The sequence below is a fragment of the Populus trichocarpa genome, chromosome 15 (genome assembly GCF_000002775.5).
Source record: "Populus trichocarpa isolate Nisqually-1 chromosome 15, P.trichocarpa_v4.1, whole genome shotgun sequence".
Classification (NCBI taxonomy): domain Eukaryota; kingdom Viridiplantae; phylum Streptophyta; class Magnoliopsida; order Malpighiales; family Salicaceae; genus Populus; species Populus trichocarpa.
In genome coordinates, this window is record NC_037299.2 from 4,726,669 (window position 1) to 4,752,501 (window position 25,833).

The 25,833-nt window shown below is 34.5% G+C and overlaps 2 protein-coding genes across 3 annotated transcripts; one reads left to right on the forward strand and one right to left on the reverse strand.

Annotated features, from left to right (window-relative positions):
* Window positions 1-2,600: 2,600 nt before the first annotated feature.
* LOC7453872 (kinesin-like protein KIN-14C) lies at window positions 2,601-10,707 on the reverse strand. 2 transcript variants are annotated; one of them, XM_052447478.1, is made up of 22 exons: window positions 10,495-10,707; window positions 9,658-9,841; window positions 9,414-9,571; window positions 9,227-9,319; window positions 8,726-8,939; window positions 8,322-8,449; window positions 8,123-8,206; window positions 7,904-7,981; window positions 7,714-7,806; window positions 7,603-7,632; window positions 6,835-7,176; window positions 6,675-6,756; window positions 6,497-6,592; window positions 6,235-6,414; window positions 5,982-6,088; window positions 5,707-5,886; window positions 5,341-5,504; window positions 4,995-5,248; window positions 4,685-4,848; window positions 3,366-3,802; window positions 3,032-3,129; window positions 2,601-2,939 (listed from the first exon to the last, which is right to left on the reverse strand). In XM_052447478.1, the coding sequence occupies exons 2-22, from the start codon at window positions 9,770-9,772 to the stop codon at window positions 2,884-2,886; spliced, it is 3,153 nt and encodes a 1,050-aa protein (XP_052303438.1). In that variant the 5' UTR covers window positions 9,773-9,841; window positions 10,495-10,707; the 3' UTR covers window positions 2,601-2,883. The 2 variants fall into 2 exon arrangements, with proteins under 2 accessions (XP_052303438.1, XP_052303439.1); XM_052447479.1 differs by lacking the exon at window positions 10,495-10,707 and adding an exon at window positions 10,365-10,440.
* A 4,680-nt stretch (window positions 10,708-15,387) lies between these two features.
* LOC7453871 (serine protease SPPA, chloroplastic) lies at window positions 15,388-23,552 on the forward strand. Its single transcript, XM_002322018.4, has 13 exons — window positions 15,388-15,922; window positions 15,995-16,178; window positions 16,260-16,397; window positions 16,768-16,938; window positions 17,079-17,182; window positions 17,853-17,920; window positions 18,633-18,799; window positions 19,474-19,543; window positions 21,309-21,463; window positions 21,728-21,833; window positions 22,101-22,188; window positions 22,303-22,446; window positions 22,963-23,552. Exons 1-13 carry the CDS (start codon window positions 15,473-15,475, stop codon window positions 23,191-23,193), a joined length of 2,076 nt encoding a protein of 691 aa, XP_002322054.3. The 5' UTR covers window positions 15,388-15,472; the 3' UTR covers window positions 23,194-23,552.
* The last annotated feature ends 2,281 nt before the right edge of the window (window positions 23,553-25,833 follow it).

The window sequence follows — 25,833 nt, forward strand, 5'->3', positions numbered from 1 at the left end:
TATTGTATTAACAAAATGATACATGTCTATTGTATGACTTCAGGTTCATCGCAGACTTGTTGAGAACAATAGCTTAGGATTGTATTATTATTGTTTAGCTTTAAGTATTAGACTTTGTACATTGTATGATTTGTTACGTCAAGTAATTTGGATTGTATGTAATCTAATTATCATTTGATGATATGTATCCTAAATAGTTCAATTTTGAATGTGTGTATATAATAAGTAAGAACATTTTTAAACTGTATTGTTATGTGTAATATCTTTATAGCTTTATATGATATTATCTTGGACTATCAAAATAATTTATTTTGATGAGTTGATGATGATGACAACCATATGGTTGTCATGTTATGGTAAAAGAAATGATCCAGGATGGTTGGATCAAGAATTAAAAAATTATTTTAGAAGTATAGAAGTGATTGTTGATAACTTGATATGTTTTAAATATAGAAGGAAACTTTGCAAAAGTTTTAGTAGAAATTTTGGTAAAGAATTACTTGATTTTAAGCACTAATACTATTTTGAAAGGGAATGTGGTTATATATATATATATATATATATATGTTACTTGATTTCAATGAACCATGACTTGTTATGAAGATAGGTGCAAAATCATTTTATATTTATTTCACAATCCTTATGGAAAATGTTACTCATATTCTTTTTTTTTATTATTAACGTGGATGTTCGGGTTAGCTTGCGCGCACCTCGACTAATTCCACGGGCCCTGAAGTTAATGATCATGTAAGCCTCCAGTGGCCATCATATGAGCAACTACAGGGCTCGAACCTGAGACCATAGAGAGAGCAAACCCCTTAATCCCAAACTCTTACCACTGGGCTACATCCTAAATGGTTATGTTACTTATATTCTTGAAATGTCATTAGTCTTGCTCCCATGAGTAACCAGACAATTCTATTGTAATGTAAGTCTAATTATATTACAACTCTTGTTATATTTTGGTTACTTGCATGTATTGTACCTGTCATCATTGCTAGAAATAAAGATGATATCATTGGTCTTTTAGGTAGCTAGGAAAGTATAGGTGGACTTGAGGCCAATGAATGGTGTCATCATGGTAGCCTAAGCTAGGGTAGCATAATTAATTAAGTGTGATTTGATTGTAAATAAATTTTAGAAATTGAGAATTAGAATGTAATTAATATAGAGAATTACAATTCTAAACTTAGAAAAATCAAATAGAGATTTGATTGAATAAATTTCTAAAATTATCCTGAAATCATAAATGTGATATTATTGAAGGAAAAATTGATATTTTACCATTTATAGAGTTTTCAGGTTTCTCTGTAAATAAAATGCCATGCCTATTAATTTATATATAGTAGTAAGAATAAAAAACTATGCAAGTTACAAAACATTTAAAAAATATAAAAGAAAAGAGCTAACACTTAAAGGTATGAAAATCCCTCTCTTCTAAAAAGGTTTAGTAGATTTTTTACTAGTAGTTTATGTAAATTACCGTTAGAAGCCAAACACGTGAATAACTTGTGGTTTGCAATAACTTAGTTTTGAAATAATTATTTAAAGCGGAAAAAAATATTTGATCTCCACTTAATCTTTTATAAATTTTAAATAACTCTAAATCTATCTAATAAAATTCTTGAATCTCCACAATAAAAAATTAAATTTATTTTTTTCAATACGCAAATATGTTTTGAGTAACCTGACAAAGATCCCATGTGTTATCAGCCTCCATCATTTATAATAACACTAGCGAAACATTTCTCTTTGGTCTTGACTCTTGACACACCTCCATCTAACGGTTCTCATTTGGTTTTGAAAGTTTTTTTTTTTTAGGATATTAGCCGTTGGATCTTTAGTTTGATGATATTACGTCCTGATGGCCACACATGGAAGGTAGAGATTGGATGTTAACCTTATCGTAAGGCACCCCTCTCGGAATGCCACGTGGAAAGGGCCCATATCCTTATATCATCTTTGTATTACAGGAAGGTAGGAGTGACCGTGGAAATGGTTTATAGCCCTTCATTCGGAGATTAGGACTTTCCATTTACAATTTGGGTCACTGTGGTATATATACAAGAGTTCCCATTTAGAATGTCTATTTTAATTTCTCTATTTTTGGAGATTTTAATATATTATTTTAGATTTTAATTAAAGGAATGGAAGGATGTGAAATTTATAGAAATTATATTATTCTAGATTTTTTTTTAAATATATTTTTTAACTTGAAACTTGAAAGGAACCTTTGGAATGCAGGCACGTAATATATTGCAGTTCATGGGCTGAAGGGTCCCCTACCCTGGACCATACCATTGCATGCATCAGTATTTGTATGACAATGCATGAATTTAAAGGTGAGATTTCCAGATGTTCTCATCTTTTTATCAAAATGTTACTTAAAAATAGTAATTTACCTTAGCTTCTGAGCTAATTTTCAAAACACTCGGCTTCGTTTCTGGCAATTTAGAGCAAAGATAACCAGCAGTGAGGCAGACACGTGATGAGATCCTCATTCCGCAGGCAGTAAAGCTTATATATTTTACTTGCACCATTTTCCTTCAGTGTAAGGAATGAATATTCAGTCCCAATAACATGAACATGACAGGCACGTATAATAAATTGTTCGAAGGACTTTACAGTCTGCATTTCAGAGAGAATTTACATTTCTAAGGTTTTGTTGCTTCAGTTCGAAGTAAATACAAAACTGTCCCTTTGTAAGAATCGGAAATGGAAGAAAGAATATAGAACTCATGGAGGGGATAGAAGCCTCGATATATCTATGATTATAAACACTACATATCACTGCAAGTCAGTGAATAAAGACATAAATTAACTTATATGAAGAAATCAATGAATGAAAAGTAATCTTGATAAACTCAATGAATGGCTTCTAATTTACTGCCACCGCTTTGAAGGCTTGACTAGGTTGGAATTGACAGTTTTCTTAATACCTGAAAGAACCAGTTATGGGAAATTCAAGAGAGAAATTAAAGTATAATCACCGAGGAAGACAATCTGCTCATTCCTATCTTATTTTACTTACTTGCGGACCCTTTTGGGCTGTCCCTTGACACAGTCACTGTCTTTGATGCGTTTTGCGTTTGGTTTTGTAGGAGTCGAATCGTAGATGCCACTTTACTCCTGCATAAAACCAAGTTCTTAAAATCCCATGTCTGCAAATATATGTATATAACTGAAAACTGAAAGTCCAAAGCTTTACTATTGACACAAATTATCACTTTCAAAGCATTGTTGTCCTGTCAAAAAAGCACCTCCCTTTCATTTTGAAAGAAAAATAGATTTTTATAAGATGCATGTAAGATCATGTCAAAAAATCTCAAGGAAACAGAAAAAAACACTAGAAATTCGTCACTCACTTCCGCAATGTCTGTGATAGTTTTGTGCCTTGATCTGTTGTGTCATCAGGTTCTGTTCCCACTGAAAGAACACTCTCAGAAATGTCACTTAATCTATCCTCATGGTCTCCATCTTCAAATCTTAATATCTCAGCATCTGCAAATGACATATCATGACCTGTGTCCCCATCAGAAAGTTTTGATTGCTGGGAACCAGCTTCAGAATGCTTGTCACTGCACTCTGAAATGCTTTCCTGATAAGAAGCAGTCTCACTTCCTACACTTCTCCTGTCTGATGGTTTTCGGGTTCTATGAGGAATAACACCTGAAGAATCATAGCTTGCAGAAGAATCACCATACCTCGCTGAACCAGGATACTCGTTTTTATGATCTTTTATTAATTGCAACTGCTCAATCTCATCATCTTTTTTTGCAATTGTGTCTTTGAGAGATGCCACCTGCATGATGAATAGAAGATTCAGAAAGCACTAACCACATGTGCTGTGCTGTAATATAAATTCAGCTTCTTAAATTTTTTATTGTCTATTGGTTGCATGTACTTGGATGGAAGATGAAATGTTCTGTTTACCTATTAAGTCACTAATGGGCATAAAGAGCTAATCATGCATATATGTTACTCCTGAATGTTCTCGGGAGTTCAAAGTTCTCAGGGCACCTTTGGAGTTAATGTGAGCAGAGAAATAGTTAAATCTGTTTAAACCATGTTTCTCATCAGTTAATCAGCAAATTATTTCTTTTCTAAGTTTAGTCCAACTCCAACATGCATCAGTTTCACTTCTACTTATTTTCGTTCTGTGTGGAACTCTTCCCAGATTTCCATTATTTGTAATGAATAAAAATTCTACAATATCAGACTGAGTTTAGGCAGTTCCAAGAGAATGTTGAAATAGCAGAATTACCTAATTATTAGAACTTAAGAACACCACAGGCTGAACACAAATATTTTTTTAATAAATTCATTACAGCACATAACAAAGTTTTATCATTCACTCTTTGTGTTTTATTGCCATTTCATTGATTTTTCAGGTTGAGATACTGTTAAGACTAAGATATAAATCATAAATCAACAAAAAACAAAGTACTCTAGCACTTTTCAAGTCCAACCATGTAGTTTCAGATGACGCAATCAAGGTAATTTTTCAGAAAACTCAAGCAGCTACTGGTATTATTAATTTACGAACTGTCTTGTGTGTCCTTCCATTCTGTTTTAACCTTAGTGAACTATTTGTAGATTTAATTGAACAAAACTGAATCCATTGAGTTCCAGCCAGAAATATGATCTGAAGAAGGATGGTATTGTATATAACACCAGAACAAACCTGGCCCATTAATTCCCTAACATCTCTGCCCTCTTTGCTGCTTCGAGCTGCACCTAGCTCAACTCCAGAGACCCTCTCTGCAAACTTCAGAGTGCTTATAGTTTCAGAATATGAACTAACATCAGGATTGAGCTGTACAAACATAAGCGTCTTTGCTTGACCTCCTGTAATGTGAAAGGTAAGGAAATATACATTCATATCAAGTCTAAAAGTAGTTTACCACAAGCTTTCAAGAAAGGTCACCAGCATATTGAACTAGGGAATAACTCGAGGAAGTTTAAGACAAGAAGGGAACACCAAAAAGCAGTACCTAAAGAGCTTTGAAGTAGTTGAGTGAGCTTGCTGTTTCTATATGGTACATGAGAATTCTTTTGTGCAAGAGCGAAAATGACATCCCCGAGGGCAGATAACGATTTGTTTATATGTTGTGCTTCCCTAAGTCTGTCTCCAGTTGCCTCAGAGCGATCTACCCTTTCGCTCCCTGCTAGATCCACTAAATGAAGATTACCATGTAAAGCAGCACCAGAATGCAAATCCTTTCCACGAACATGGATACTGACAACACTGTGTGCACAGAGATAAAATCAAAATCACAACTAAATTTGAGACAAATGTAATATGGAAGTAAAGATAAAACAAAGATTGATTGTAAGTACCTATGAGAGCGGCTACTTCTTTCATTCATGGCAGTGGCTCCAACAGCTCTGTTTTTTAGTCCAACATCTATTAATTCTAACACGTCTGAAGTTGATGTAACAGGATGCATGCTAGCATCTGGTACAGCCAAACCATTGGGTTGGACAGTAGAAATAATCCCGAGTGTGTGCAAATCAAGGGAAACAAAATATTTGAGAGTATTGTAGTGTGCTCTTCATTCGAATAGTACACATTATAGAAAGAAATAGGTGGAAAATTCAGCATTTCTCTTTAAAAACAATAATATGAATCCTAAATTAAATCTGAAATTTGTAAAGGACAAAATAAACCATCCCTGATGAAAAATCTGAACTTTGTAAAGGATATTTTTTCTGAGAACCATCACTCAATAGTAAATCACGCACTTGTTCGTTATATATTTCAACCATCTGAACCTGAATCTCATATATCAGGGAGTCTCTTCTATTCTGAGAAATACTGAATAGGTCATTTAGAGCCCGATAATTAACCCCCCAATCCTCTTCAGATGCTCCATTAGGACCTGTCTGCAACAGTAAGTCAAGTTGAGTTAGAATTGCCAGAAAACTTTATTGCATGAAATGAGACTAAACACAATGATACACACGTCAATAACCCATACCATTGTGTAAGTTTTTCCCGAACCAGTTTGTCCATAAGCAAATATACATACGCTGTATCCATCCAGGACAGAACGTATCAACGGTTGAGTGTCTGAATATACCTCAGCTGCCAATATCCAGAGCAGATAGCAGGTTAGAGATGGCAAGAATTTTCTTCCACGGTCATGCCAGTAGAACGTAAAAAAGCACAAAAACAATATAGCATGCTCATGTAAGCCCTATCCACATTGAAAAAGATGAAGAGATGAAAACCTTGAGTAGAATCTGGACCGAAGACCTTATTGAACTTAAAATTGCGGCGTCTATCTTTCCCTTGTTTGGAGGGATTCACAACTGCTAACTCTCCGTGTTCACCTATATATTCTACCGTTGTATGTTTTTCACCATGCCCAGGAAGAAATGGCCTTATCCGGCAATAAACTCTGATGTTTCCTGCAAAACAAAATGGAAGAATTACACGTTAAAAGACTGAACCAACGTGTAAACCTGGTACAGCAGAGGCTAGCAGCGGCACCTTTTAGTTCCTGAAGCTCATTAAACATCCTCCTATTTTCAGCAAGGACTATATGATAATCCCCAGTTGCATCAATTAATGCTTTTAACTTTACTCCTGAGCAAGATCAGAATTATATATTATAAAACTTGCCATCACTATTGCATAAATTGACAAACTGTACTAATAACCAACAAACCTAGGCCATTGAATTCCTCCAAGTAGCTTTGTTGTACTTCTAAAATTTCATGCTTGATGGACTTAGAGGACAACCTCAGTTCCTAAACGTTTTCATAGATTCAGTCAGATTCGTGATACAAAATGCTGCAAGGCTAAAAGACTACCTAGTTATATTATACCTTCAGTGCACCAAATTGAAGCTCAACAAAGCTCTTAAAGATGTGTTCTTTCTTGTTGAACATCTTAGATTTTGACTGAGAATATGCCTCAAGCACTCTCACTTGGTTCCTCGAATCTTCCAAGTGGATTTCAAGCTCTTTTAATCTCCCCTCAAGGCCACCTTTAGCAGCCTTAGCTTCTGTTTCCATTTGCAAGCGATGTAGTTCATGTGTCTGTTTCACTAATTCTAATTCTTGTTTCAAGGCTGAAAGTTCAAGATCTCTTTGCTCCTGCTCTTTGGTCAACTTAGCAACATGGTCCACTCCAATTTTCTTCTCTTCTTCCATTTTGGACTTCTCAATCTGTAATGAGAGAAAAAAAAATCCCATTATATGAATATTATGAAGAACATCCACACAACAAGCACAAGAAAATGATTCTTTTCTTTCTTTTTTGGATAGTAAAATGCACCCATTCTAATACTTACTAAACTAGCCAGAAGAAATAAAAGAAAAACTGAAACAAACCACAATTAGAATATATTTATGTAGTCTGGCTAACAGCTCAAAGGAGTCCGCTAAAAGAGAACTACGCAAAAGAGATTGACATTTGTCAGGACACACGAATCCACCAGAAATTGTATGCAGAACATAAGGAACAACTATCAGTAGTATGTGAGAAGATAGCAAAAGAATAATTCCGGAAAGAGTGACAAATACAAGCAGTTCACTGAGCAAGTTATGGTGTAAATAACTTAAGAATTGTTTTTTCTTGTCTCTGAAACATACCTTAATTTGTTGAAGCTGGTCCATGACAACCTGAAAAAATATTAATATAAGAAAAACAGGTGTATTTTGGAAAGGTTTGTACCAGTCTAGTCTTAAATAAGTTTTCCATACCCCCCTCTCTTCACCAGTCCCAGAAGCCAGGGCTTCAAGTACTCTGATTCTTGACTGGTACTTCTCCTCACGAACCTTAAATAGATTATTTTGCTGAAGGGAGAGAAGCATAAAGATATTGCCATTGGTACAGTCAATCATGGAGAAACAATTCAATTTTTTTTTTAAAAAAAGGCAAAATGATTCTTACTGTTCTTAAGTGTTCTGCTTGAGTTGAAATACGGCGTTCAATCTCTTGTACAACCTTTCTCAACAGACAAGCCACACGCTGAGAAACAAAATAAATGTTAACCATACCTATAAACTATTCAAGTGTATGTATGCATGCATGCACGCACGCATAGTAGTTGCAGAAATACATAGATACAGAAACATATTTAATGTACTTAATGTTACCCCTATTACATACATGTGGTATCTCGTCACTCTTTCTTTCAATGCTCTCATCCAATATTCCATTCACAACACTCAAAAGTGACTGAGTTGGTGCATTCTGCAAACAAGATGTTGAAATGTTACTGACAAGGGCTCAGAATGAAAACGTTAATGAGAAAACTGTAACATAAGAAAACATGAGAGTTCATCAAATAATACAAATGAAAACTTACATCCAAACTATTTGATTTCATCATTTCAGAGATTTTTGCAGCAGAAAGATCTGAATAGCAGCCTTGTTTCAGTTGAAACATCTCATGGAACTTATGTACAACATGGGGCATGGATGCAGCTGATGGCTCTGTTGAATATGAGAATAACGTTAAAGATGCTTTTAAATTTCAAAAACAGCATGTAAGACTTTAATAGACTTGAAAGTACAATTTATCTGCATTTTAGTCATACATGCAGAGGAAAGTTGCGTGCTATTTTCATATAGCATAAGATCAGCTTAAAAATTGCTTCAGGTTCAGTATTATAGTGCACATATGAAAACTCTTCATGCCCAGCCTTTTAAGCCAATCAAGTGCGCATATGAAAACCGTATACTTCGATCACGGGAGAGAGTAAGCCATACCTGTCATAACAGGACTACGCAAGGCTTGTTGAATTTTTGACTCTGGAGAAAACTTTCGCTTTTCTTCCCCAAATGTTGAAGAAGAAAGGCCATTGGAAGATGCATCCCCACGAGGGCTGCCATATTTAATCCCACCAGTGGGAGAAACAACTCCCATATATGCGAATTGTGCTCGAAGTGTTGAAAGGCAATCCATAACGTTCTTCATAGATCCCTGCAGATTTGAAACACAGCAGATGGATACAGAGAGAGAGAGAGACGCCAGAAGAATAATAAAATCCTGCATGTGCACAGACCACCAAGAAGTGGTAAAGACTAGCTCTAGTTGACAGCATTATCATTGTTCAAAATTGAAACGAAGTGTATGAAGCTGGCAAAATCATGAATTTTTGGTAGATGGAAAGCATACCTATAAACTTGCTTCTTACTTAGCATTCAAATGTTCATATGCATAACATTAATCTATGGGGGGGACAATAGAGCAGACAAACATTGGATTACCTTCTCCAGGTCCGACGGTTCGAACTTGAGAATCCCCAATTCATCCATACTTGCCTGAAACTTCTTAACATTTTCAGAGCTAGAACTACCAGCCTGAAATAGAAATGCACAATCAAATCAACTAGGCAAATGCTGATTCATCAACTCATAAGTAACTCGACTATAAATAGCAAAACAAATAAGCAACCTTGTATGCATAACCAGGTCTAAGCTTATTTAAAAGCTGTAGTAGAACAGTGCCATCGATCAAGCAGGCTCTCAACTCCTCGGATGAAGCTTTTACTGGCAAATTTAGACTAGGAACAATGCTATTCATCCACTCCACCAATACGGCTCGCTTATTGGCTGGAGATAGGGCAAAAAGAGAAGAAGAAATTCAGTTCAAAGGACAAAAACAACTGCAGTTAAAAGGAAAGTAAGTTTTTTCTTACCTTCAATGTCATTGTTACGAATTACAGTTGGTTCAAAAACACCCGAACTGACAGATACCTTTGAGCTATTGGCTCTCCCATTTTGTACCATGGGGTGATCCGAAGCTGAATTCATTGCTTACCTTTGAAGTCAATTATGAAAGCATGGCATCTGCATAATTCCTCACAATTTTCCAGAGCAGTCCTGAGAAGTTTTTAAGAGCAACCATCACGAGACTGATGAATTATGCAAAAATCCCCCTTTAACCAAGAAAAGCAAACAGGGTGTTTCATTTGAGTTCACTATAAGAACAAACATAACTAGGCACTAGATACTGTATGATTGCAGAAATTATTCCCACATTCACGACTCATTTCAGCATTAAGGTGAACAATGGGAAAGTTAAAAAGAAGAGAGCAAGCATCAGATAATTAAAACCATAGTCTAAGACCAAGAAGATTGGTTACCAGAAAACTTCACAGAAACTGATGAATTTGCAACAAAATGCAGATATCAAATTCATGCAATATGAGCTAGAATCACCATCCCCATTGGAAATAGCAAAACAGGATTTCTACCAATAATGAGCAGAAGGGAAAAAAAAAGAAACAGAAAGGAAATAAACCGAGTTACTATATATATATATATATATATATGCATATACGCACACACTTATAATGGATGAGCTAAGAGATCATAATTTTAAAGGAACCCAGATGACAATTACCAAAACTAAAACAAACAACACAATGCTGGTACATTCAAGACAATGCGATCATCAAATAACTAAATATCAAAATAAAAAACAAAATGGATTCAATTCAATTATAAAAAAAAGAGAAGAAAAAGGGAGCCACCTGAGAGAAAGACGTGGAACAAAGCAATACACACGTCGTTTTAAGGTCAAACAGAAAGAAGACATGCATATAACTTGGTCGTCATGTCATGAGAGAAAGTGTTGTTATTAAACTAGACAACAAGAACACAACACAGGTATTAGATTCACATTAGAATTCCATTTTAAAAGGAAAAGTCAAAGTCTGTTTTCTTTTTCTTTTTTATTATGATTTTGTTTGGTATTCCGTGTAAATGAAAGAGAAAGGGCGTAAGAAGAGGAGTGAAACTCTCCTTTAGGCCTTGCCCTTTTCTTTTCTGTGTGGTGATCATTGAAATGTGGAAAGTGGCCTTTTATGTTCCACGCCTCTTAAGTGTCCCAGTTAATTCTGGTTTGTTTGGAGATTATGTTGTGACAACGATGTTACTAGCCAGTCCTCGCCATCATTGAAAGTAGGGGCGAGACAAAAATAAAAAATAATTAAATCAAAAAACCAAAAGTTGAGAAAAATAACAAGAGATTTAAAAAAATACAAAAAATTCTAGTCTGGTTCAATTTTATTTTTCAAAATTTAAAATCAATTGAACCAGATATGTTATTATTTTGGTGTTGTGCTCTTTCCTAACTTAACGGTGTTTATACTTTATATATTACTGTTGGCCCGCGCCCCCCCCCCCCCCCAAGCAGTCAAAAATTCCAAATTAGCTCCCACTCCCCCCACCATTTAATTTCTATTAGTTGGGGAACTCCTCCATGATTTTTTTTTCTTATTTTTATAGACTTGTTATAAGAACAATAATGAAGAAATGGATATTTTGTTACCACTCTGCAACAGTTACTACCTTATATTCAGTCTTTGTCAGATGTTCTGTTTACTTCCTTGGTTGTTGTTAGGTTGTTTTATAAAACCTCCACTGTCTCATGAGAGATTTGTTAGAATTGTTTGTTTATTAGAAATGCCCAAAAAAAAACCCAATAATTAGTATAAAAAAAACCCAAAAAGTCCAAAAAATAAAAATTGGGTTTTCTAGTTTGATCTAATTTGATAAAAAAAAAAAAAAAAAAACAATACCAAACCAAATTCAAACCAGTCCAAAACAAAAATAATTATCTCTAATTGAAAGAAAAAAAATTAATAATAATAATTATAAGACATTCTCATGCAATAAATCTAGTTTACCAACCGTAAAAAGATATTTATTGATCTAAGCTAATAAAATAACATTTATAATCTCTCCATTTGGCCTGATTTGTGACAAAACATACATAAATGGATTAGTAAACATCAAGTTTAGATCAAACAAAAATTCCTGCAAGCATAATCAATTGGCATGAGAACAATTGTTAGTGTTCTTAACAATTCATAACATACTCAAAAAGTATTTTCATGCAAAAACTTTAAACAGTTATTCAGATAATAGTGCATATGCATAAAGTTTAGATTAAAAGTATTGCATGCAGCCATAGCATAGAAGTTCCTATGCATATGTTGAGTATATTTATAGGTTTCTTTCTTTGTTTTAATGTCAGCAACTTGTTAACTGTAAGACAAAGAAAAAAAATCATTTTTTAAATTTTTTTAAATATATACAAGGACATTATCTTAAAAAATCATGGCATGTTGCTTACACCAACATATTTTCTAAGAAACTCAAACCTAAAACTATCCAAAGGTTTTGTGAAAAAGACCAGCTAATTGATGTTCAATTTTGACATGTTCTAATGTCATAATTTTTTCATTCAACCAAGTCTCGAATGATATGACGCCTTATGTCAATATGTTTGGTTTGTGAATATTACATAGAATTCTTAAAGATACTAATGACACTAGAATTATCACAATAAACAGTCATAGTATCTTAAGTAAAACCATAATCCTGTAAAATCTTTTTCATCTAAAAAAATTGTGTGTAACAACTTCCAGCAACAATGTATTCAACTTTAGTAGTGGACAAAGAAATTGAATTTTGTTTCTTGCTCATCCATGTTGCCAAATTTCCACCAACATAAAAACAATCTCATAATATGCCTTTCTATCACCAACGTTACTAGCCTAGTCAGCATTTGAGTAACTTACCAAACTTAAATTCGAGTATTTTGAATACTAAATACCATAATCAGATATGGCACTTAAGTATTTAAAGATTCTATTGATTATAGCAAGGTGTGATTCTTTTGGATTAGACTGAAATCCAGCACACACACCAACACTAAAAGCAATATCAGGTCTGGTTGCAATTATGTAGAGCAAACTTCCTATCATGCTTCTATAAAGTGTGGAATCAACACACTTACCTGCGGAGTCTGAACTAATCTTGACTGAAGTGCTCATAGGGGTTCGAGCATGACTCTTACCTTCTATACCAAACTTCTTAACTATATCTCGTGCATACTTTGATTGAGAAATAAAAATTCCATTATCATATTGCTTAACTTGTATGCCAAGAAAGAAATTTAACTCACCAATCATACTCATCTCAAATTCATATTTTATCTCGTTAGCAAACTCATGAGAAAATGAATCATGAGTAGCTCCAAACACAATGTTATTAACATAAATTTGAACAATGAGTGTTTCCTTACCTATTTTTCTTATGAAGAGTTTCTTGTCAGTATGACCTCTTTGAAAATAGTTATTTAATAGGTATTTTGTTAACTGTTCATACCAGGCATGCGATGCTTGTTTTAAACCATAAAGGGCTTTCTTTAATTTGTACACATGATCAAGAAACAAATGATTAGTGAAACCTTTATAGGTTATTCTACATATACCCTTTCTTATAGAATCTTATTCATGAAAGCACTCTTCATATTCATTTGGTATAGTTTAAAGTTCTAGCAACAAGCAAATATAAGTAGTATGCCCCCAGTCTTGCTTTGTTTTTTTATAATTGTTCCATGCTCATCTGATTTCTTTTTGAAGATCCATTTGGTTTCAATTATGTTATGACTATCATGACGTGGAACCGGCTCTCATACATCATTTTTAGTGAATTGATTCAGTTCCTTGTGCATGGCATTGATCCAGCTTTCTTGTAGAGCTTCTTCAACCTTTTAAGGTTCAACCTATGACAAGTAACACACATATGAGACTTGATTAATAATTCTTTTTCTAACCTCATACCTTCATCTAATTTCCCAATGATGTTCTTTTTAGGATAATTATGCTTTATCCTCGAGGAAGGTTTTTTTTCTTGGGACTGTTCAAACCTGTGCATAGAACTTCCTTCCTTACAGCGTTCATCTTGTTCAGATGAGGTTTCTTCTATTGCTTCATACAAACATGTCATCAAGATTGTTCATGACAGGTTCCTTCAGATTGTCATCAATAACCACATTGATTGTTTCCATGACAATTTGAGTTCGTAAATGACACAACTTAAATTCCTGTGTGATGAATATCCAAGAAAAATTCCTCTATTGCTCTTGCTATCAAACTTATGTAAGTTTTCTTGATCTCTCAAGATGTAGCAAGAACTTCCAAATACTTTGAAGTATTTGACTATGAGTTTCTTATGATTCCATAACTCATAAGGGGTGAGTTTTGTACGTATTATAAATACAACATGATTTAAAATGTGGACAGTTGTATTGATAGCTTTCCTGTAGAAGTGCATTGCAACTTTCTTGCAATTCAGTATTGTCCGAGCTATTTTTGTACAACTTTATTCTTCCTCTTAACTACACTATTTTGTTAAGGAGTGATTGGAGCAGAAAATTCTTGATGTATATCCTATCATCATAAAAAGATGAAAAATTACTATTTTCAAATTCTTTCCTGTGATCGCTATGGATTTTAGAGATAGAGAGATCTTGTTCTGTTTGCAATCTTCTAAACAATTTCCCTACAAAATCAAAAGATTCAGATTTATTTCTTAATAGTATAACCCAAATATATTTGAATAATCATTTACGCTGATTATGATATACTTCTTTTCACCAATACTATCGGTTTGAGTTTGACCCATTAGATCCATGTGCAATAATTCAAGTGGTCTTGATGTCAAAATGTCAGCTATCTTTTTGTGTTAAGCTTTAGTTTGTTTTCCTTTTTAACATGCTCCTCACACCATTGTCTTGACTGTTTGCATATTTGGTAGTCCTTGTACAACTTTCTTTTTAGAAATTTTTGATAAATCTTTAAAATTAATTTGACCAAGGCGTTGATATCAAAGATCAAGATCATCCAATGTTGCCTTGTGACATCCCAAGGTAGTAAAGGCTGAAATTCCATAAGAATTGTTCGAAGTTCTAATACCTTTCATGATCCACTTAGCAGCACAATTGTAGATGTTTCATTCATCCTTAGAATCATTCACAAACAAAATATTATGAAAAATAGGTAAATCATGAATTTTAATATTTTCTTTACCTTCAATGGTAGCTATGCATTCATCTTTAACAGTCACTTAACCACCATTTATGAATTCAAATTTTTTAAATTAATCTTTATCTCCTAACATGTTTATAGAATAACCACTATCTAAAAACCACAAATTATTATTCATAGTTTTTAGTGCAATATGTATTACTAAATATATTTTCTTTTTTCTTAACCAGCCATTGGTTTTTCATTTTTATTCTGTTAAAATTTTCAATCGATGTACTAACTTATCAATTTTTCTTTAAACAGTTTTTTCTTACATGTTCTTTAATTCCACAATGCTGATAGGTAGCAATAAATTTACCATTTGACTTACTTTTTTGAACGTTGTTTGATTTCTTTTCTGGCATGTCATTATCCATGACAAAGATGATCTATTCTGAGGAGGAAGATACAAAAATATTGTTGATGGAGTTTCCATGTGTACTTGAACAACACGTAATCTTACAACCATGACACGTCATGCGCTAAAGCGTTTCTACGTGGACGAAACATCACCTGTCATCCTTTTCCTTCGTTTTATATCATTTGAGCAAGAAGAAGAAGAAGAAGAAGGAGGAGGCGGTGGTCAATCAATCCGTAAGAAATTAAGAAGTGAGAGAGGAAAAAAAAAGGAATGTCAAAATTACTACTACTACTCCACTCTTCTCCTCCTCTTCCTCCTCCTCCTTTTCACTTCACTACAGCTCCAATCCTCCACCACCGTGCCACCACACTCCTCCGCGCTTCAATTCTCTCCAAAAAACCTCCTAATCTCTCCTCCTCTCTCGCTCTCTACCGAAAAGCCACTCTATCCTCCTCTTTCCTCTCCCCTTCCTCTTCATTTCGCTGCAGAACCTTCTCTGTCCGCGCTTTTGATTCTGATGATTCCAAAACCGAACAAGAAGAAGAGAAGAAGGAATCTTTTCATGTTAAGAAAAGCGATGAGGATTATCCAAGTGGAGAGTTCGATTTCCAGGAGATTGGAGCTTGGAATCGTTTTCTTGTTAAGCTTAAAATGCTTATTGCTTTCCCTTGGGAACGCGTTCGCAAAGGAAGCGTTTTGACAATGAAATTACGGGGCCAGGTATTAATTTGGTTTACTATAAGCGATGAGGAATACTTATTGCTTTCTTATGTTTGTTGGTTGTGGTTACAGATATCTGATCAGCTAAAGAGCCGTTTCTCTTCAGGATTGTCATTGCCTCAAATTTGTGAGAATTTTATAAAAGCAGCTTATGATCCTCGGATTTCGGGTATTTATCTTCATATAGATGGGTTGAATTGTGGGTGGGCTAAAGTTGAGGAACTCCGAAGACACATTTTCAATTTCAAGAAATCAGGTCATTTCATTTCTCAACTGCTTCCTAAATCCCTTTTAAATATACATTCCAATTAACACACCCCTTTTGTTATATTTGTAGGGAAATTCGTTGTTGCCTACCTCCCTGCTTGTAGGGAGAAAGAGTATTATCTTGCCTCTGCCTGTGACGACCTTTATCTCCCACCCACTGCTTATTTTTCTTTTTATGGTTTCACTGTTCAAGCAGCTTTTCTTGCAGGTTTGTCAACTTAATTTCTCTATACCAATTTACTTTGTTGTGAAATTGGAAATAAATAAATAAATTAACAAAAAATTATTAAATAATACACTTTTGCATAGTAGAGTTCTTCCATATTGTGCTTCCATTTTCAATGGCAATGAACAAGAACAACACTGTGAATGATAGTAAGTGGGGGCACATTAGCTTAGAAAAGGAATTGAGAGGGACTGGATGAAAATGTCAAAAGTAAAGGGACCAACAATGTCATTAACCCTGTGATAATTATATGTAGAGAAGTACTTTAAAATTTTTTGCCATTATGTGAATTTTTTTTTTCCATTTATACAATCAATGTCTTTGGTTCTAAATTTGTACTCTTCTTTTGCAGGTGTTTTTGAGAACGTAGGAATTCAACCAGATGTACAACGGATTGGTAAATATAAAAGTGCCGGGGATCAACTTACTCGAAAAAGTATGTCTAAAGAAAATTGTGAGATGCTGACTGCAATTCTTGATAACATCTATGGGAATTGGCTGGATAAAGTTTCTTCGACAAAAGGTTTTTTTTGTTTGTTTAATCTTCGGGTTAGACTTGTTGTATTAATTCAAATATACAGTACTAAGCCTTGGTTCCAAACTTTGGGCTCAATTTTATGCTTCTAACTATAAATTTATGGGCTTCTGCAAACTTTGTATCAGGAAAGAAAATAGAAGACATGAAGAACTTCATTAATGAAGGTGTCTATAAGGTAGAAAGGCTGAAAGAAGAGGGCTTGATAACAAACATGCACTATGATGACGAGGTATAGACTTCATCCTTTTTTGCTGTTTTCTCAAATTTGGGACAAGTACATTCAAAATAATCGGTTCCTGCTAAATCTTTGCATCACTGCAAATTCATATATACTTGGTAGGGTGAGACAGCCCTTTTCTTCTGGGAGGCTCAGTGATTCTCTCTTTTCGTCCATAGTAGTATTAAAGTTCGTTTGTGATCGCCAAAGGAAAAGGAGCATGTTCTTGTTACATTTGACCGCTCTCAGGAAAGAAATTTGCTCAAACACAACCGGCATGCAAGTCATTTAAGAGCATACTTATTATCTCTGTGCTGGCCTGCTCAGGACTCAGTCTCCCTATTTCTGGATGCTCTTTGGTGCTACACTTCCGGGTAGTCTTGCCTACAATTGAAAAAACAAAGAACTCCAGTCCAAAATTCTTAATAAATGTTCATTAATTCATGTTTCTACGAATGACGCCAGATGTTGCTCCTTGAAATATGTTTACTATACACAACTTCTAAGTAAACAAAAATGAAGGGCATCTAAGGCATTCTAAATTTCTTACTAAACTTATTCAGTGAGAAAAATGTTGCAGGGTGGGTATATTTATGTGATAGAATTTTGATGCTGTCTTGGTAATACATGAATCATGCACAAGATTTTGATGCTGTCTTAGTAATACACGAATCATGCACAGGTTATCTCAATGTTGAAAGAGAAAGTTGGAGTGCAAAAGGATAAAGTTCTTCCTATGGTTGATTACAGGTAATCAACTTCTTATCGACAACTTTAGTACCACAAAACATGCATCTTCTGGATTACATTGTCTTCCTTTTTTTTTCTTTCTATGAAATTATATCAACTAGACAATCATCTTATCCCAATCACAGTTTATATGATTTTAACATCAAATTATTGGTCCAACTTTGGGTTGGTTCAAGTCATGTTAGCTCAGCTTTTACAATTTTTCTTTTGGTTCATTTTACATTCAGGGGAAAAAGCCTTACTCTATTGTCCTGCTGATATAGATCCTTACATTTCAAGGAAACTCTTGTCAAAACATTTTGTTGCATAAGCTTGAACAGTTCACAAGATTTATGCATATAAAAGTTGAGGAACTACATGTTCTGTAGTGCCATTTATACCATGCAAATATTCTTTTGAGATGCAGTTTATAGTCATATAAATGTTTGCATTTTCTCGGTGAAATATTTCAGGTGTATGCACTCTTCTACATTTGAAACTTCTCTTTCAGGATTGTTAGATACCTGTTGTTACTTGCAGTTCCCATTTCAGAAATCTCTTAGCATGTGCACGTTGTAGTTCTGCTGTTTCTCTTCAGTAGTACTACCATGTTCTTTTCTTCTTAAAGTGATCTCTCATGTGGCTTCCTATTAATCCTACTGATGTCATCTCTTGCAAGTTGAAAGTACCTGCCAAACTCATATAAGAGCTCCCATTTCCTTTGTAACTGCAGCAAATACTCGCGGGTTAGGAACTGGACTCTTGGTTTAACAGGAGGCAGAGACCTAATAGCCATTATCAGAGCCTCTGGGAGCATCAGTCGTGTGAAGAGTCCATTAAGCTTATCTGGTTCTGGTATCATCGGGGAACAGCTCATTGAGAAGATTCGTCAGGCAAGAGGTATACCTAACCCAACAAGCCCATAATCCAATACATAATTCTTTTTTCTTTTTTTCTTGTCAATGTGCATTCCAGGGTATTGTAACCTTCATATTTCAAAATAATAAAAATATAAATAAATTTATGCTATATAGCTGGACCATATTCTTTAACACAACAGCTATTCTCTTTTTTCCTTCTGTGGGCAATTCTCAGAATTAGCCACGAGTTCTCATTTTTCATGGTATCTTGGATATTTTTGGAGAGACATTTGCATCAACTTCCCATCCTTTCCTTGATTAAGACATAATGTGATGAAATGATGTTAGATCTGCATGTTTTGCATCAGCATTACAGGGGATGAACTGTTCTATGTTTATACTTTCCGTAGAAAAACATCATGTTTGCAGTTAGCATGTTTAGGTATGCAGGAAGAATCACAAACATTGAAGCTACAAGACCAGTTAGTTGTGTCTACTAAGGATTTGCTAATAAACCAATATTTCCTTGCAATTATCCACAAAAGTTTCTGTAAAAATAAAAATAAAAGAAGAAAAGAAGATAACATATTGTACTGTTAGTTTGCCTGATTAGTTATCAGCATTTTGGATTTTCAATTGTACAAAATTTTCTGTACAGTGACTGCTGTTTTCTCTCTTCCTTTTTGATGTTTTTTTTTTTTTTTCAATTCCTAGAGTCGAAAAAATATAAAGCTGCTATCATCCGAATTGACAGCCCTGGAGGTGATGCCCTCGCATCTGATTTGTAAGTGTTGCTATTTTATACGTACAATATGTGCTAAGCTGATATGTATCACCTTCAGCGCGAGGAAAGTTGTTATAAAGTTACACATAAGCTTTCTCAGTGATATGATAAAAAATGTTTCTGGTGCAAGTATGATTAATTTTCTTTTGGTTATATTCTAAGCATTAGATGCATGTACAAATCCTTGTAGACTGTTTTGGTATCTCTTCTTTTGATTGAAGAAGAAATTTTATGAAGAAAGAGATGGGGAACAATACGGAAACTCCAGACTAGTATGATTCTCAAATACAATATCTTCTGGTGTCATGTAAAGATCTCCTCTGCAAATTTTAGTAACAGACATCTTAAAGAATCCTCACAAATCCCTCTGCCAAAGGAGCTGAGTGGATTTTTATTTTAAAGGTTTTGGTAGTTCCCTCCATCCAAAATCACTAGATCATGACATGCATAGCAAAGCATTAGGTTTTTCTGTCTCTCTCCCTCCCAGTATCCAAGAAAACCACTGGGCCACAACACATTCTAAAACAATATCTAAAGAATTTCTGTGCTGTTGCAGTTATCAAGTTTTATGTGCAATTAACTGGACAATCCCTGTTTGACGGGCATATCTTGTCACACTGTTTATGCATGACAATTCCCTTTTCATTTATATCGAAAACATATATCTTAAAATTTATTATGTTTTTGATATGTATCCAGGAATATACAAGAAGTATCAGATATGGCTAGAAGGCCCAAAAAACTTGTTTAAAAAATTTGGAACAATGAGAAATAGAATTTGTCATGGCTCAATAAGTAGGCATCCACAGAAACGTTTCCTTCATAGGCGCAGCTTTGTGATAGAGGTTCCAATGCATGTAATTCCGAGGGTAGAAGGGAATTGAGCATGTGAATGTATTAGTGATTCCATAGCTACCATACTTTTTTCTTACGCATCTCTCCATTCCTGTGCAAAATACCCCCTAAAAGGCCTCTAAACATAAGGTCTTTTCATCACATTCATGCATCTATTTCACCAGTACAGGCTACCAATCTGTATTTCCCAAAATACCTCCTACAGCATGTCTTCAAACCAGGTCAAGGAGTTGTTGAGATGCTTATGTTGCAGGTTGGGTGAAGGGTTTTTGTTTAGATGCTAATCTTGTGGGAAGGAACTTACAACGTCATGCTAACAGGGGATTCTTTATTTCTTTTCCCTTGGAAGTGCTCCTTTTGTCCCTTCAGGAAAACGTTAATCTGTAATGATGAAAGCCAACAGTACATAAGTATCGACTTTGAGTACTAGTTTAGGCTTCATGTCACTGAAAATTGAGTCTTACACTCGCATCCCTTTAGTCAACAGTAAAGACTAGTACAAGTGAACAAAGACAAGGAACATATATGTTTAGTTTATCTGCTGTGTATTGGAATATAGCTGAATAAGCATAAGAGGGACGCTCCAGATGCCAATGTGGCAACTAAGCATGGTTTTAGCACAATCAGAAATTCTTAAATGCATTTCTATCAGCTTGCGTGGTATTGGATTGCCATGTGTCATTGTTGGCAGAGTGGAGAAATTTTCCTGTAGACTATTTGAGGCGAATCTTTTGTTGTTAGGCATGTCAAGATACAGGGCAACTTTTTATTTTAGCCAATATGAATCATCTGTGGATAGATATTATGGATGTAATAATTTGTTCTGTCCTTATATTGCTTCAGGATAGAAGGAATTTTTTTTTGAAAACCAACAATGAAAACTTCTTAATTTGATGTTCTTTGTGTACAGAATGTGGAGGGAAATCAGACTTCTGGCTGAATCAAAACCTGTGATTGCATCAATGTCTGATGTAGCAGCAAGTGGAGGATATTATATGGCAATGGCCGCAGATACCATTGTTGCAGAAAATTTGACCTTAACTGGGTCAATTGGAGTTGTTACAGGTCAATTGGAGCTCTCTCTCTCTCTCTCATATATATATATATAGAAGCTATCCTTGCAAAATCATGAGGTTGGTTTGAATCACACATTCCTTTATACATTCTTTTGGGTTTCAGTCGTATCTTTACTAATGTCTTATGCAGTGTGTTAAAGTAAAAAAAATATATATATCTAAGCTGGTTGTGTCAATTTAACTTCAGCATTGAGATTGGGCATTCTTTTGGATCTTTCTGTTGGTCTTAGTTCATTGAAATTGTTGCTTGCAGGGAAGTTTAGTCTCGGTAAACTGTATGAGAAAATTGGCTTCAACAAGGAGATCATATCAAGGGGTAAATATGCTGAGCTCCTTGCAGCAGATCAGCGACCTTTAAGGTGAGAGCTCGTGTCCTTGTCATAACGATTGTGGTATGAGTCCTTTAAAAACACAATTGGATGTCTCTGAAACTTGGTTAAGACTAGATCTGAGATAACAGGCGTTGTTTAAACAGCTGTTTTCAACCTTATGCCTTGCTGGCATATGATACCACAAAGGCTTCTTTTTTCCGGAGAAGCTCACAGAATTGTGTCTCTACTACCTGCTGGCTTGTCATTTCATTTTGTGGTATTTGAAGAAAACTTAACTATTGTTGGTTTTTACAGACCAGATGAAGCAGAACTTTTTGCCAAGTCTGCTCAGAATGCTTATGAGCAATTTCGAGATAAGGCAGCATTTTCAAGATCAATGCCAGTATGTTTGATTTTAATGTTTGGTTTAGATGAAATAAAGTTCCTAGAAAAAAAAGATACAAAGAAGAATGCCTAATTAGAAGGAATGAAAAAGAAATGACAAATGTGCTGCCAGGTGGATAAGATGGAAGAGGTTGCACAAGGCAGAGTCTGGACAGGTCAAGATGCAGCTTCGCGAGGTTTAGTGGATGCAATTGGTGGGTTTTCTCGTGCAGTTGCTATAGCAAAACAGAAGGCTAATATACCCCAGGACAGACAGGTTAGTCTGAATTTTTACTTTTGTTATTAGGATGAATCCCTGTGTTGGTTAGCACATATTGAAAGAGAACAAACTAGCTTCAAATTGATTACCACAAGATCTCAATGAGATTCTCCATGATGTCAAAAACTTTTGCCTGTCAGCCTAGTGTCATGAATTTTAGGCCACCGGACACAGGGCTTAATACAAATGAGGTCTACTTGACAGCCCTATCTCAGAAAATACTATACATACAATCAGTAGAGTACAGCATAATGCAATACTCGTCTCCCAAATGGATTCTTAAACAGCAAGCAATTGAATATTAGGACATATTATCAAGGCTAGTCATGAAAATGTCTTTGGTAAAGGTCTAGGAGGTCTTGTTAACTAGAAGAAATGTGCAACTAGCAGTTGTTTTACTTTCCTTTGGTTATTTTATTGTAAGAAATTAGATCATATGTGACTAATAGATACTGAGCATGTTTTCGTATCTTAAGTAAGATCCAACCTGACTCTATAGCTTGCGTTGTGTAGGTAATGCTGGTTGAACTATCAAGACCATCTCCTACGCTACCAGAGATCCTAAGTGGCATAGGAAGTTCGGTGGTTGGTGCAGAAAGAACCTTAAAAGAATTGCTACAAGACTTGGCATTTTCCAATGGAGTTCAAGCCCGGATGGATGGTATTCTATTCCAGGGACTGGAGGAGGCTTCTTATGACAATCCCATCTTAACTTTGATAAAAGATTACCTTGGTTCTCTCTGACCCTACATCTCTACCTTCATCTTGATTTCCCCCCACTCCCTGAATTTACCTTACAGTTGATCATTACCATGTTTCTATAAATGGTCTGGTGATTGAAGGATAGCTGGTCCTTTTATAAAATATTGGTTTACAGATTCTTGTAAAATTGGGATCATCCAACTCGTCTCTGTTTTGGTGGTTCGGATCAGCAGATGTCTTGAGAGAAACAAATGATTTCCAAAGATACAAGGGACCTATCTCGGCAGGATTAGCAGTGAAGAGGTCCGCTGTATCTTTTGCTTTTTCTCCTCAGGGTCAAATGTAAAGAACTTATTTACATGTTCAGGTTATAGAAGAATCAAAGATCAGAGCTTCCAACACATCACGTGTTATTATTTCCACAGGGATCAACATTTATTATTCCCTTGCTTTCATGGTGCTAGTTATGCAGAACCATGGTATGTGTGTGTTTATATATACATTTTAAATTTTGAAAGTAAACAATGACAAATCATAACTTGGACCCGTTAGACTTTTAAAATACATTTTGATCTCTAAATCTTATGACTCTGTAATTAGGTCCCTAAATCTTATTATTATTATTATTATTGAAATCTTGATATATTTACTTTAGTCTTAAAATGTGGAAGATATTACTTGTTGCGCTAATCAATCTTAAAGCTATCCATACGAAGTTCAAAATACTGATTTTGGTAGACCTTAGCCAAAAAAAAAGAGTCTAATTGATTAAACTACAAGGCTTGGATCATGTAATTTAAATATTGATATAATCTATTTTTACCGTCAATTTATTTTTCATTGAAATATTTTTAAGAACATCAAAAAACAAGAAAATTTAAAATATATATATTGTAAAGTTGGCTGGTCAAAATCTTTTAGGTGATGAATTTTTAATGAGTGTAGTTGAATAAAACTTGATTGTAATGAAGGAATTAAAGGATCGGGGACCAAAATTATCAATTTTGCTAGATTCAGGAGGTATTAATTTAATCAAGGATTTAATTGGATATATTTTGGGTTTTATAATTGATTTTTGACCTCAATGAAAAGAATTTTGAAATCCGGAGGCCTTTTTGAAAAGCGAGGAAATTAAAGAGCTTATTTAAAAATCTGATTAGGGACCTGATTGAATGATTTTAATTTTTTAGTTTAATTTTTTAGCCACGTCTGACATGAAAGGTTCATTTTAAAACCTTGCTAAGGCAGACAATGTTGTTTTATAGCCACGTCTCTCTCTCTCTCTCTCTCTCTCTCTCTCTCTCTCTCTCTCTCTCTCTCTCTCTCTCTCTCTCTCTCTATATATATATATATATATATATATATGTGTGTGTGTGTGCGCGCGCGCTGCACTGTCTCTTGTCCTCCTTCCCAAGCATATTTTATAACCCTATTTGTCGAAACTCAAAAACCTTAGCTGCTATCTTTTAATCATCAACTGGAAAATTTGAAATTTTATGACAAGAAATAATAAATTGTGTAGAATTAACTAAGTGAAATTAAAAGCTCTAGATTTATTTTTATTATCTCTACAACTTAAGTTTTATTCTCTACTTTTAATTTACTTTTATCAAACGTTTAAGTTTAATTTAGGTGGTCAATTTTATAAAATTTCAATTTGATTTCTAAAAAGTAATTAATTTGATAAATTTCAACATTGAATAGTATTATTAGTCTTTATGGGTTCAACACTCTTTTCTTCATAAAAAACTTTACTATTTATTGTAATTTTGTTCACTTGTAAATATTATCAAACCACAGAGCTATGAAAGGTTTTGGCTATAAAAACCCAAATTGAGTTGCAATCAAAATATAAGAGCTTGAAAGGTGACCTAGTATATAAATATTAAGGTGGAGTTAGCTGGAGCTAAAGAGGATATGACCAGGCTACACTATTATGTCAAGGATTTTAAAACTAGGTTGAGAGCTAAAAAGACTAGGATAAAAAGCTGAACTCAAATAGAAAACAAGGTGAATCTAATAAAAAAAAAAGTACATTGGTATATAATGCCCAATGACCTATTTACAAGTATAATGTAGTAAAATAGCAGAAACAGTACATGATAAGAAATTGTTGATGCATTTTTTCCATGAGAGTTTGAGTGGCGTTGCCCTAAGTTGGTATATGAAGTTGGATAACATCAACATCAAGAGAGGAGAAAACTTGGTGGATGTATTTTTTAAATAGTACAAGTTCAACATGGATGTAGCCCCATATATGTTAAGCCTATAAAACATGGAGAAAAATCTAAAAGAATCAATCTGAGAGCACGCCCAGTGATGGCATGAAGTGGAAACCCAGATACATCCCTCTATTGGAAAAGGGAAATGATCAACTTGTTCTCTAGTATCTTGAAAGCATCTTATTTTGAAAATATTATTGGAAGTTCAGCCTAATATTTCACTAATGTAGTAATTGTGCCTAAAATGATAGAGCAAGTTATTAAAGCTAAAAAAATCTCAGATGTTACTAAAAAGAAAAGATTCATTGGTAGAAAAAGGATGCAAAAGCCTATAATATTAAGAATGAAAATTACTACAACAAGAAAAGAAATAAGTAAAGCCACACTAGCAATTTCAGTTTATAATACCACCACGAGTAACTAATCAATTCTTTTTCTCGACATCAGTAACAACTGTCAA

Bases quoted from the DNA above. Each gene is read 5' to 3' on its own strand.
- LOC7453872 (XM_052447478.1), bottom strand. From the start codon at position 9,772: ATGAATTCAGCTTCGGATCACCCCATGGTACAAAATGGGAGAGCCAAT. The intron at 9,572-9,657 runs GTAAGAAAAAAC...CCCTATCTCCAG, and splicing joins TCGTAACAATGACATTGAAG to CCAATAAGCGAGCCGTATTG. The intron at 6,593-6,674 runs GTTTGTTGGTTA...GATCTTGCTCAG, and splicing joins GGAGGAATTCAATGGCCTAG to GAGTAAAGTTAAAAGCATTA.
- LOC7453871 (XM_002322018.4), top strand. From the start codon at position 15,473: ATGTCAAAATTACTACTACTACTCCACTCTTCTCCTCCTCTTCCTCCT. The intron at 16,179-16,259 runs GTCATTTCATTT...TTATATTTGTAG, and splicing joins TTTCAATTTCAAGAAATCAG to GGAAATTCGTTGTTGCCTAC. The intron at 17,183-17,852 runs GTATAGACTTCA...AATCATGCACAG, and splicing joins ACATGCACTATGATGACGAG to GTTATCTCAATGTTGAAAGA.